Source organism: Echinops telfairi, unplaced genomic scaffold (assembly GCF_000313985.2).
Source record: "Echinops telfairi isolate 266 unplaced genomic scaffold, ASM31398v2 ScPeMD7_7424;HRSCAF=8462, whole genome shotgun sequence".
NCBI classification, from domain to species: Eukaryota; Metazoa; Chordata; class Mammalia; order Afrosoricida; family Tenrecidae; genus Echinops; species Echinops telfairi.
The window spans coordinates 75,589,949-75,600,480 of record NW_022111324.1 but is presented as its reverse complement, the minus strand read 5'-3'; the positions used below and the strand labels follow the sequence as shown (position 1 = coordinate 75,600,480).

The 10,532-nt window shown below is 36.5% G+C and overlaps 1 protein-coding gene across 1 annotated transcript in view; it reads left to right on the top strand.

The window, feature by feature from the left end:
• Nucleotides 1–10,532, top strand: part of LIN9 (lin-9 DREAM MuvB core complex component) — an 84,869-nt gene that overhangs the window by 56,940 nt on the left and 17,397 nt on the right. The window contains exons 8-10 of the mRNA XM_004699949.2: nucleotides 5,499–5,632; nucleotides 7,140–7,259; nucleotides 8,168–8,269. Of these exons, the coding sequence (XP_004700006.1) occupies nucleotides 5,499–5,632; nucleotides 7,140–7,259; nucleotides 8,168–8,269 (356 nt within the window). The remainder of the gene's footprint in view (nucleotides 1–5,498; nucleotides 5,633–7,139; nucleotides 7,260–8,167; nucleotides 8,270–10,532) is intronic.

Here is a 10,532-nt window from a genome sequence, read left to right as displayed (position 1 = left end):
TCCCATGCCCCCCCGGAACTGTCAGTCCTGTTGTTTTCTCCAAATGCCATTTTTCATAGTAGTGTGTTACTATATTTATTTCATTTGGATCTGTTATAATGTCACCTTTTTTATCTCTTATTCTGGGTATTTGCATCTTTTCTATTTTTCTTCTGTTAAGTTTGCCAGTGGTCTATTTTGTTATTCTTTTCAAAGAACCACCTTCTTGTATTGTTGATTTTTTTTTTCCCTATTGGTTTTTATGTTTTGTTTTCTCTTTAATTTATTTCTAATTTTGATACTTAAGATTTCACTCTGTTATTGTAGGGGTCATGTTGTCCTTGTTCCAGTTCCTGGAGGTGTTGTGTTAGGGTGTTGATTTTAGATTTCTTCTCTTTTTTCATGTGTGTGTTTTCTGCTATAAATTGGCCTCTGATTAGTGCTTTTGCTGTGTCCCAGAGGTTTGATATGTTGTGTTATCATTCTCGTTTGTCTCAAGGAAGTCTTCATTTCCTCCTTTATTTGCTTTCTTACCCAGTCGTTTTTTAGTATTATGTTGTTCATTCTCCATGTGTTTGTCTTTATGTTTCTGTTCGTTTTATTTTTTTTTATTTCTAATTTTATAACGTATTCTGAGAAAATTGATTATAGAATAATTTGTTGAGGAGGCATGATTTGTGGCGTAATATGTGGTTTATTTTTGAGAATGTTCCGTGTGTGTTGGAGAAGAAAGTATATTGTGTGTTTGTTGAGTGGAGTGTTCTGTATATGTCTATGGGGTTGGTTTTTTTGTTGAATGTGTTGAGCATTTTTGTATCTGAATGTTTTTCTTGATGTGCTGTCATTCTTAGAGAGTAGTGTATTGAAGTCTCCTGTTATTGTAGCTGTGTCTATATCCTTTTTCAATTATGTGAGGATCTGATTGATGTGTTTTGAGGGTCTTTCATTGGCTGCTTATATGCTCATTATAGTTATGTTTTCTTGAACTTTTGTTCCTTTGACTATAATGTAGTGTCCATTCCTCTCTCTTATTACGTTGTTTGCCTTGAAATCCATTTCCTCAGAGGTTTATACTGCCTCCCCTGCTTTCTTATGGTTGCTTTTTGTTTGGTATGCTTTTGTCCAGTCTAGTCTGTTCATATTTGTTTGTTAGATGTGTTTCTTGTAGGCAGCATATTGATTAATTTTCTTTTCTTATCCTTTCTGTTACACCCTCTCTCTCTTTACTGGTGCATTTAGTCCACTTAACACTCAATGAGATTATTGACATGGATTTGTTAGTGCCATTTTGCTTTATATGTGTGCATTTTCTGTGTATGTGTGTGTATTGTGTTTTGGGGTTGTTTTTTTTTTCTTCCTACATTGTTTCATTGCTTTGGGTGTTCTCTCTGTGTGCTGGTGTTTGTGAGGAATTGTCTTGTCTATTGGGTTCAAGTTTGTGCGTTGTTGCTGCTGGGGTTTTTGGTCGGAGTACTTCATTGAGTATTTTTTGTAGTGGTGGTCTCGTTTTTGTGAATTCTTTTAATTTCTCCTTATCTTGAAATACTTTGATTTGTACATTTTTTAGTGATATTTTTCCTGGGAACAAAATTCTCGGTTGACAATTTTTTCCCTTCATCATTCTTTTAAATTCTTTTTTAGGTAACTCCATAACCTGTTCAATTTTAGGCATTACATTAAGTCTGGTTGGTATTTGGTTATTTGTTTGTTTCTCCTGTCTTACTGTGTGTGTCAACTCCTGTCTTCTGTTGTGTCCTTGACATTTTGGTGTTCCTTTTAGGGATGTTAGGGAGATGATGTTCTGTGGGAGTGGCTAACTCTTTTAGGTGATGTAGTAGAGGGGTGATGCAGTTTGTATTAAGTGTCTGGGGGAGAGTGTTAGATTAGTTTTTAGGGAGAGATCAAAAAGTGAAAGAGAAGTGTTAGAGCAGTGGTTCTCAACCTGTGGGTCGTGACCCTTTTGGGGGTCGAATGACCCTTTCATGGGGGTTGCCCAATTCATAACAGTAGCAAAATTACAGTTATGAAGAAGCAACAAAAATAATTTTATGCTTGGGGGGCTCACCACAACATGAGGAACTGTATGAAAGGGTGGAAGCATTAGGAAGGTTGAGAACCACTGTGTTAGAGAAAGGAAAGGAAAAGTGAGCAAAAAAGGGAGGGATCAGGTAGTGTTTTTTGGTACATTAAAAGAGAGGAAAATAGATTGTAACAAATGTTTGTTTTGCAATGATGGAGGAATGGGCAATAATACTTGATAGAAAAAAAGTGGGGGAAAGTACAAATAGGGTCAGCTTTTGGTTTTATGAAGATGAAAAGGAACAAAAGGATTTGACAAGACGAAAAGAAAATGTTAAAAGTCTATGAAATAAAAAGTTTAGATGTTAAAATTAAAGAAAGGAAAATTAAAGGGCAAGAGATCAAAGTTCTAAAATTAATGATAGAAAAATAATATTAAAGTAAAAAGTGGGAGAGCTATTAATGTATATTTGTTTGGGCTCTAAGCTTTGCCCAAGAGCTTTGTGTTGTAGGTGCTAAGTTCTGGGTTGGTGGTGCGTTATGGGACCAGGAAACAAATTGAAAGCAACAAAAAGTAAAGTAATATTTCTGTGCTTATGTACACCAACAGATGGGGAGTCCTGATTAAAGATGAGCTATAAGAATAGTGCACAACGGTGTTTTTAAGAGGCGGAGAGGGTGAAGGAATGATAGAACAAAGAGCAAGGACAATACCAACAAAAGAACAGCTGTGGAACCACAGGTCTTTTAAGCAGTTGGGGACAGTGTCTGGTAGTATGTTGTTTTACTACCTTGTGATCTTGTAGCGTGTCATAGTAGGGTTGAGATTAAGGCTAAGAATGATTTTGGTGTCTGGTGTGACTGAGAGTCCTGTATTCCTGTGATTTAAGTCAATTATTTTAAGAGAATAGACCTCTGGTGAATCAGGTCAGAAGGTGTGGGGCTTGCTCTTTTTGCATAATAAGGGTGACCAGGTAGGGGTGGGGGTATAGGGTGGTCTATACCTGCTACCTACCAAGATGGTCTGGGAGGGAGGAATAAAGCAATAACCTCTGCAGAGGACAGGTTGCTTATCTGAGAGGATAGGGATGGCTGGAGTCATGCCATGGCTGGTAACTTAGCTAGGTATGTGAGCCAGGATCAGGTTCTGGGCCCTAAGGCTTTTGCAGTTTCTACTTGAATTATTATGCTAATGAATTGTTAATGAGCCAGGTGTGTGTTAACTGCTACCCAAAGTAGTTTTAAGAAAGAAAAGCCTGAGAATGGCTTCTGTGCAGAGTGTACCTCAAGGAAGGGGGTTAGTTTTGCTGAGTGGGTCTGGAGGCCCCTCCCCGCAGCCTGTGTGGAGAGTTAGTTTATCCACTGTTTACACCCACTGCAAGCTACCCTGAGAGTTATCTCCAAGTGGTGTGGATAGGCTGTGTTATCCCTGTTATTGGCATGTTAGGGCTATTAAATATGCAACCAGAGCTCCCTTGGCTTGGGCCTAGAGCCTATCCTATTTATGCTTTCATCAGCCCCAGGCTGGTGTCCTATAACTGTGTCCCTGCACCTCAGCTGCTCAGCCACCCTTGTTAGTTTATGGACTGGGAAAATTTGATTAGGAGATTTGGGAGTCCATGCTCAGCCGGCTAGTGCCAAGGGCCAATGACAATGGGGAATCTTATCAACAGATGTTGCTGCTCTTTAATTTTAGTAAATTTGTGTCTACTTATCTGTATGCTGAGAATCCTGCCATCGGGAAGTTTGGATATCTCTCTCAGTGGCTCCTTTGTGCTGTTCTCTGTGGAGTCCCTTCCATGTGTGCTACTTACACACACTCTCCCCAGTTACTTTTATGTTAATTGAGTTATCATATATTTTAGCCTCCTACTATAATTGGGCTTGTATCAACTGATCCTTTTTTTAAAAATCATTTTATTAGGGGCCCATACAACTCTTATCACAATCCATACATACATCAATTGTGTAAAGCACATTTGTACATTCATTGCCCTCATCATTCTCAAAATATTTTCTCTCCACTTAAACCCCCAGCATTAGGTCCTCATTTTTCCCCTCCCTCCCCGCTCCTCCCTCCCCCCCTCCCTCATGAGCCCTTGATAGTTTATAAAATGTTATTTTGTCATATCTTGCCCTGTCCGACGTCTCCTTCACCCACTTTTCTGTTGTCTGCCCCCCAGGGAGGAGGTCACATATAGTTCCTTGTAATCGGTTCCCAATCCTTTAATTTTTCAATTGGATATTTGTTTGTTCCTAAAATACTATTTCTTGAATTTTTTCTTCAAAATCTGCCCCTTTGTCAAATGTAATGCTTTAAAATATTTTCAGTCATATACCATTCTAATTTTCACTTATGCTGAATATTTGGAATTGTTAATTGACTAAGAGTGACACAAGGACTATCAAGATAAGCAGTTTCCAAGACTGCTGATTGGCTGATCAGTAGATGAATTCACAAGATTCAGCATATACTTATAGCTAAAATTTCTTAACAGTGAAAGGGTACCCAAAAAAAGATTAGCAAAGGGAAGAATCACATGGTCTGAAGTGTAGGGAAAACCAAGCTCTAGCTCCTTAGAGTTGTCTCCAATGGAGTCAACAACCTGCTGTCAAGCACACATGTACATTTGCTGCCATCATCATTCTCAAAGCATTTGCCTTCTATTTGAGCCCTTGACATCAGCTGCTCATTTTTCCCTTTCCCTCACCCGCTGCCCCCCTCATGAACCCTTCATAATTCATAAATTATTATTATCTTGTCATGTGTTACACTTCATCAACAGGTTTTAACAACACATGTGAAATCTTTTCTACCACAGAAGCTCATTAGAGATACAGGAGTCGTGATTTTTTTTGCGTTTTTTTTTTTTTTAGGACCCATGATTTTTAATGGGGGCTACTCACATAGACACCCTCTGCCTAGCACATAACAAAATTGTGGACTCCCAGAAGTGAGTTTTCAGAATAAACTACATTCTACAGTCTAGACATGGTAAACTACCCATATCAGATAGAAAACGATGGGAATGCTCCCAAAAATCCAGGTTCTCAAGTGCCAGCCAATCGCCATTCTTGCAGACAGGCCTTTAAGGATAATAATTTCAGGCCTGATATGTTAACTTTTCTGCACAGCACCCTTGGCGTCTTTTTCCCCCTCTTCATTGGACTGCTAGTGTTTAATACTCATTACTGTTATAATAAAAGTTCTTTTAGTTGACTTTCTTTTTCCATTTTGAGCTTCTAGCAGTGACTTAAAAATTTTTTTTTTAAGTAAACTTGTTAGTTTAGTAGTTATTTATGTAGAAAATTTTTTTATTTATAGCTTTGTTCTTTGTTTTTTTTAAAAATTGCTTCTCTAAAATTGAGCATTTGCTTGTTTTGGAACTATACTAGACAGTAATACTATACTTTCTGCCATTTCTATTACATGGAGCAGTTTTATATTTGATGATTCTTGTATCTCCCAAATATCATAGTACCTTTGTTTCTTTTCTCAGCACGATTGCGTGGTGTTCATGATGGTCTGTTCATTGGACAAATAGATGCTGTGGATACTCTTAATGCTACTTATAGAGTAACTTTTGATAGGACAGGGCTTGGAACCCATACCATCCCTGACTATGAAGTTCTTGTAAGTAGTATTTCATAATACTTTTTTATGTGTGTTAAATATGTTACATAGAGTTTTCTGGACATTGTATTTTATGACAGAACCAAGACTTCAGGTCATAGGGGAAGAGATCCTTAGGGGTTCCCAGCCCTGCCTACTAGACCTCTCAAGCAGAAGAAAAGCTCCCCTCTTCCTCAAATTAAAGTTTGAGACCACTTTCACATTTTCCAGAAACTTGAAAGGGATATAATTTGGATCTTCCTACCTTACCTACACAGCACTGTCCTGACTACAGGAGGGGGTTTCAGAAAGCTCATGGGACAATAGAATTAAAAGATATGTAATTTTTTTAAAGAACCTTTTGGAAGCTATTTCATATAATCTGTGATGTAAGCTGCAGAACGTTTTTAGTCAGGTTGTCGGGTTAAAGTATAGCCCTTTTGCAAATGCTTTTAAAAGTATGAAACAACATATTTCACTTTCATATGTGTTCTCTTAATTTGTCCCCTGAGAGTTTTGTGAGGCTAATTACCCCCACTTCGTGCATGATGACACTTAGACATAAGTACGTGAAGTACTTTATTCACTGTTCTCGAAGTAATTTCTTCCAGTATGAGAGTAGAATCCAGATCTTCTGAATTTCTGGTATAGTCTATTAAATTACGAGCCACTCTTGATCATGCTTGATTTAGAAGTGCTATGAGAATTATATATTGTTCTAATAAGCAAAAATAATTTTTTAAAATAAAAAGTGTTGAGTTTAAAAAATGTCAATCATGATAAATATGGTTGCCGCTAAGCATTATGGAAGTTTAATTGTCATTTTTAGGTTCCTCTTTTCCTTTCTTTGTTAAAACTTGATTTTTAAAGATTATGAAGTTTTAATTAAGCATCAACATTTTTCTATCTCCTTAGTGCAAAAATAGAGCAGTCATCATTTCCTGATACTTAACAATGGCCTGCTGTTTGTTTCGAGGGTTTCCTTATCAAATATCTTTTATATGAAGGAAAAGGAAGACAGATTAAATGTAGAGCAAAGTACATTTAAACCTTAAATTTTTATATTAAAGGATGAAAATGTTTAAGCTCCATTCACAAGAGGAAGATTGTTTTTGTGTTTATTAATGTAATTTTCTTTCTTTCTTTTTTTAATTGATGTAATTTTATTTTTGAAAGCACCCGAACATTTCTTCTCACTAGTTAAGAGTTTAGTTTAATTAGGAAATATCCATAGATAACCAAGAGTGGCCATAGAATACTTTAATACTAACCCTTGAATCTCTGAATTGTTTGATTTTTATTTTGTTTTCTTTCTTAATTCTTTGTTTCATGGGTTCAACGTTCTGGCTACACAAAAGTGTTTGTTTTCATACTTTGACGTTTTTCATCTTTGTATAACAATATATTCTGTGATAAATAGTATCATGTGAACTAATATATATCTCAAGTGGAACTATAATATTTATAGACCTTAAATGACTGGTAAAGAAGTCTTTTTAAAGTCTGTGCCTAATCTCTGTTCCCAAAGAGTAATGAACCTCATGACACAATGCCAATTGCTGCCTTTGGACAAAAACAACGACCGTCTCGATTTTTCATGACCCCACCCCGGTTACATTATACTCCTCCTCTACAGTCACCTATTACGGTAAATAATCATTAATAACGTAAATGATAATTATTAATGTGAATTATATTTTTGTGAAATACACATTATACCAACTTTCAAGAGGTAGTTATCCAAATTATTTTGAGGTATCAGATATTAAATAAGTAGTTAATACCACTCTGGAAATATGAGGGGACTTCAAAACATTGTGGGGAAATAGAATTAAAAGAAAATGGAATCTCCATAAACTTTTTGAAAGTCCTTCTATTTTCCTTTTAGTAGGTTTAAAAAAAATTCATCTTTTATTTATACAAGTAACATGTGACAGTCTCACAAAACTGTGTATTCTCTCAGACCTTCTTCTAAAACCTGTATCCTACTTATAAATCCTTCTTAAGACTGTCTAAAGTTCTGACTTGCAACAGGAGGGTTATTAGCCAAATCTGCTGGCTAACGAGTAGCTCACATCATTCTTGCAAATGTAGAAATGCTCTCATAGACTGGAAGAGAGTATGCATAGCTGTCTGAGGTATCATAAGGAATCAATCTTAACTCTACTCAACCCCTCTCACACAGTTGTCCTTTTGATGAATCCCCAAAGGATGAATTAATTTTCACAAACTTTGAAGTATTCCTGCACTGCACTTGCTAATATCATTTTAGCCCAGTGTGACTCGATGTGTTGTTGCCCTAGAATAACTGTATTAGAATGATGATTCTTACCTCAAGGATGTTGAAGCAAACAAGAATCCAATTACTAATTCAAGAAATATAAGAAGTATCAAGAATGCATAAAATACTGTGTACAGCAACCATAGTTATTCAAGTTATTTTGATAGAAATTTTAGTATTTTTAATATTAGTTATATGAAAATTTATTTATCTAAAAATTAGATTTTTTTTTTTAAAAACACTCAATATTTGAACACTTCTTTTCATTCTCATAGGATAATGATCCCTTATTAGGACAGTCGCCTTGGAGAAATAAAATTTCTGGCTCTGACTCTGAAACATTAGGCGGTTTTCCAGTAGAATTCCTCATCCAAGTGGTAAGAATTGCTTTCAATATCTGGCTATTCACTCAAAATATTAACTGATGTCTTGTATTACTAAAGTTGAAATTTTTATTCTATAATGAATATTTAAATATTGTTCTGACCATTTTGTTGGTTTAAAAACTATTCTTTCTTCTACAGTTTGAAGTTGAAAGTTACCATAGTCAAAAAGGGCTTGGAGGCTTTTTGTTGGGTTTTTCTTTGGCTTTGGTTCTTATTGTTGTCCTATTTTTAAGGACTCATAACATGTCATATGAAACTCTGAATACACCTTGTGTGGTGTGAAGGCTTTTATTTAATTTTTTTGTTATAATAACCTCAATCAACACTTTTGAAACTGTCTTCACTAAATAGGGTTTCTTAGACTATAAATCTGTATAGAACCAGTGTCATCTTTCTCCCACAAAGCAGCTAGTGGGTTTGAACCTTTGACCTTTCATTTAGCAGCCCAATGTTTTATCTCACGGTATCACCAGAGATGCTTATTAACCAAGCCAAAACCCAAACTCACTGCCATTGAGTCAGTTCCAACTCCTAGTGACAGGGCAGACCTGTTCTTGTGGGTTTCCAAGGCTATAACCCTTAGGGGAGTAGAAAACCGTCTTTCGCCCTCAGGCTGGTGGTTTTAAACTACTGACGGTGCGGTTAGCAGCCCATTGTGTAACCACTGCACTCCTGCAATCCTTATTAGACATTCAGAAATAAATTGAGCTTTTTTCTTTTTTTTTCCCCCCACTGCCTGACCACCACCATCATGCATGCTCTGAGAATGAGCCTGACCCAGTCGGCCTTGCCCTATTGCCCTAGTATTCCCACCTGGCTGAGGTTGACGTTCAGCAGTGTGAAGGAGCAGGTCTACAAACTGGCCAAGAAGGGCCTGGCTCCTTCGCAAATCTTTTATTCTAAGTGGTTAACATGGTGTCACACAAGTACATTTTGTGACCGGCAATAAAATCCTGAGAATCCTCCAGGCCAGAGGACTTGCTCCTGATCTTCCTGATGATCAGGAGCATTTGATTAAAGAAGCTTTTGCTATTCAAAAGCATCTTGAGAAGAACAGAAAGGATAAGGACTACAAAGTCTGCTTGATTATGATTGAGAGTTGTATTTACCAGTTGACTTGATACAATAAAATGAAGCGAGTCCTCCCCCCTAATTAGAAGTATGAATCATCCACAGCCTCTCTGCCCTGGTTGCATAAATTTGTGTATGTATTTGAGAAATAAAATCACTGTTTAACTACAGAGTATATATAGATATGCTTAAATAGTTTTGTTTATTTGCTTGTTTGTTTAAATACTTTTAGAAACACAGAGAGCATTTTTCCTCCCTGAGAAGCAGTCCAAGCCTATGGAGCACTAATTGTTGTTAATACAAAGAACAGAATGAGTTGCTAAGAAGCCTGGCAGCATAGTGGGTTAAGCACTGGGCCACTAACCAGAAGTTTAGTGGGTTTTTAACATACCAGCCACTCTGAGGGAGAAATGTGAGACAGTTTGCTTTCGTATAGATTTACATTCTTGGAAATAGGTGTAGTTCTATTCTGTTCTATATGGTTACAGTGAATTCGAATCTACTTGACATCAGTGGAAGTGAGTGTAGATGGCATGGTGGGAGCTACTAACTATAAGGTTAGTGGTTCAAACCTAATAGCTGCTCTCTGGGAGAAAAATGAGGCTATCTGCCCCTGTAAAGATGTAAAGTCTCAGAAACCCAAAGGAGCAGTTCTGCTGTGCCTTCTTGAGTTGCCATGAGTCTGAATCAGCTCGATGGCAGTGAGATTTCTTTTTATCTTTTTTTGAACAGTTAAGGGTCGCTGTGAGTCAAAACCGACTTGATGGCAGTTTGGAGTGGGTTTAGTAAATTGTTAGAATTGAAAATTAGGTCAAACGGATTTTTCTTTTTAATCGTAGTCTTAAAATGCTTGGCTTTTTTTCTTCTTTTCATTCTTTGAAAAAAAAAAAACTGCTTTGGATTAGGATAGATAAAACCAAACCTTTTGTTATCCAGTTCATTCTAACTCATAACAACCAGATGTTTATACATAATCCATTTGAAACTTCGCAAGTATTTACCTTTTTAAGGAGCCCTGGTTCCATAATTGGTTATGTGTTGATCTACTAACCTGATATAGGATTTATTATTCTTATGCCTGTTGGCTTTCAAAGATAGTTATTTTCTTTTTTTTTTTTAATCATTTTATTAGGGGCTCATACAACTCTTATCACAATCCATACATACATCAATTGTGTAAAGC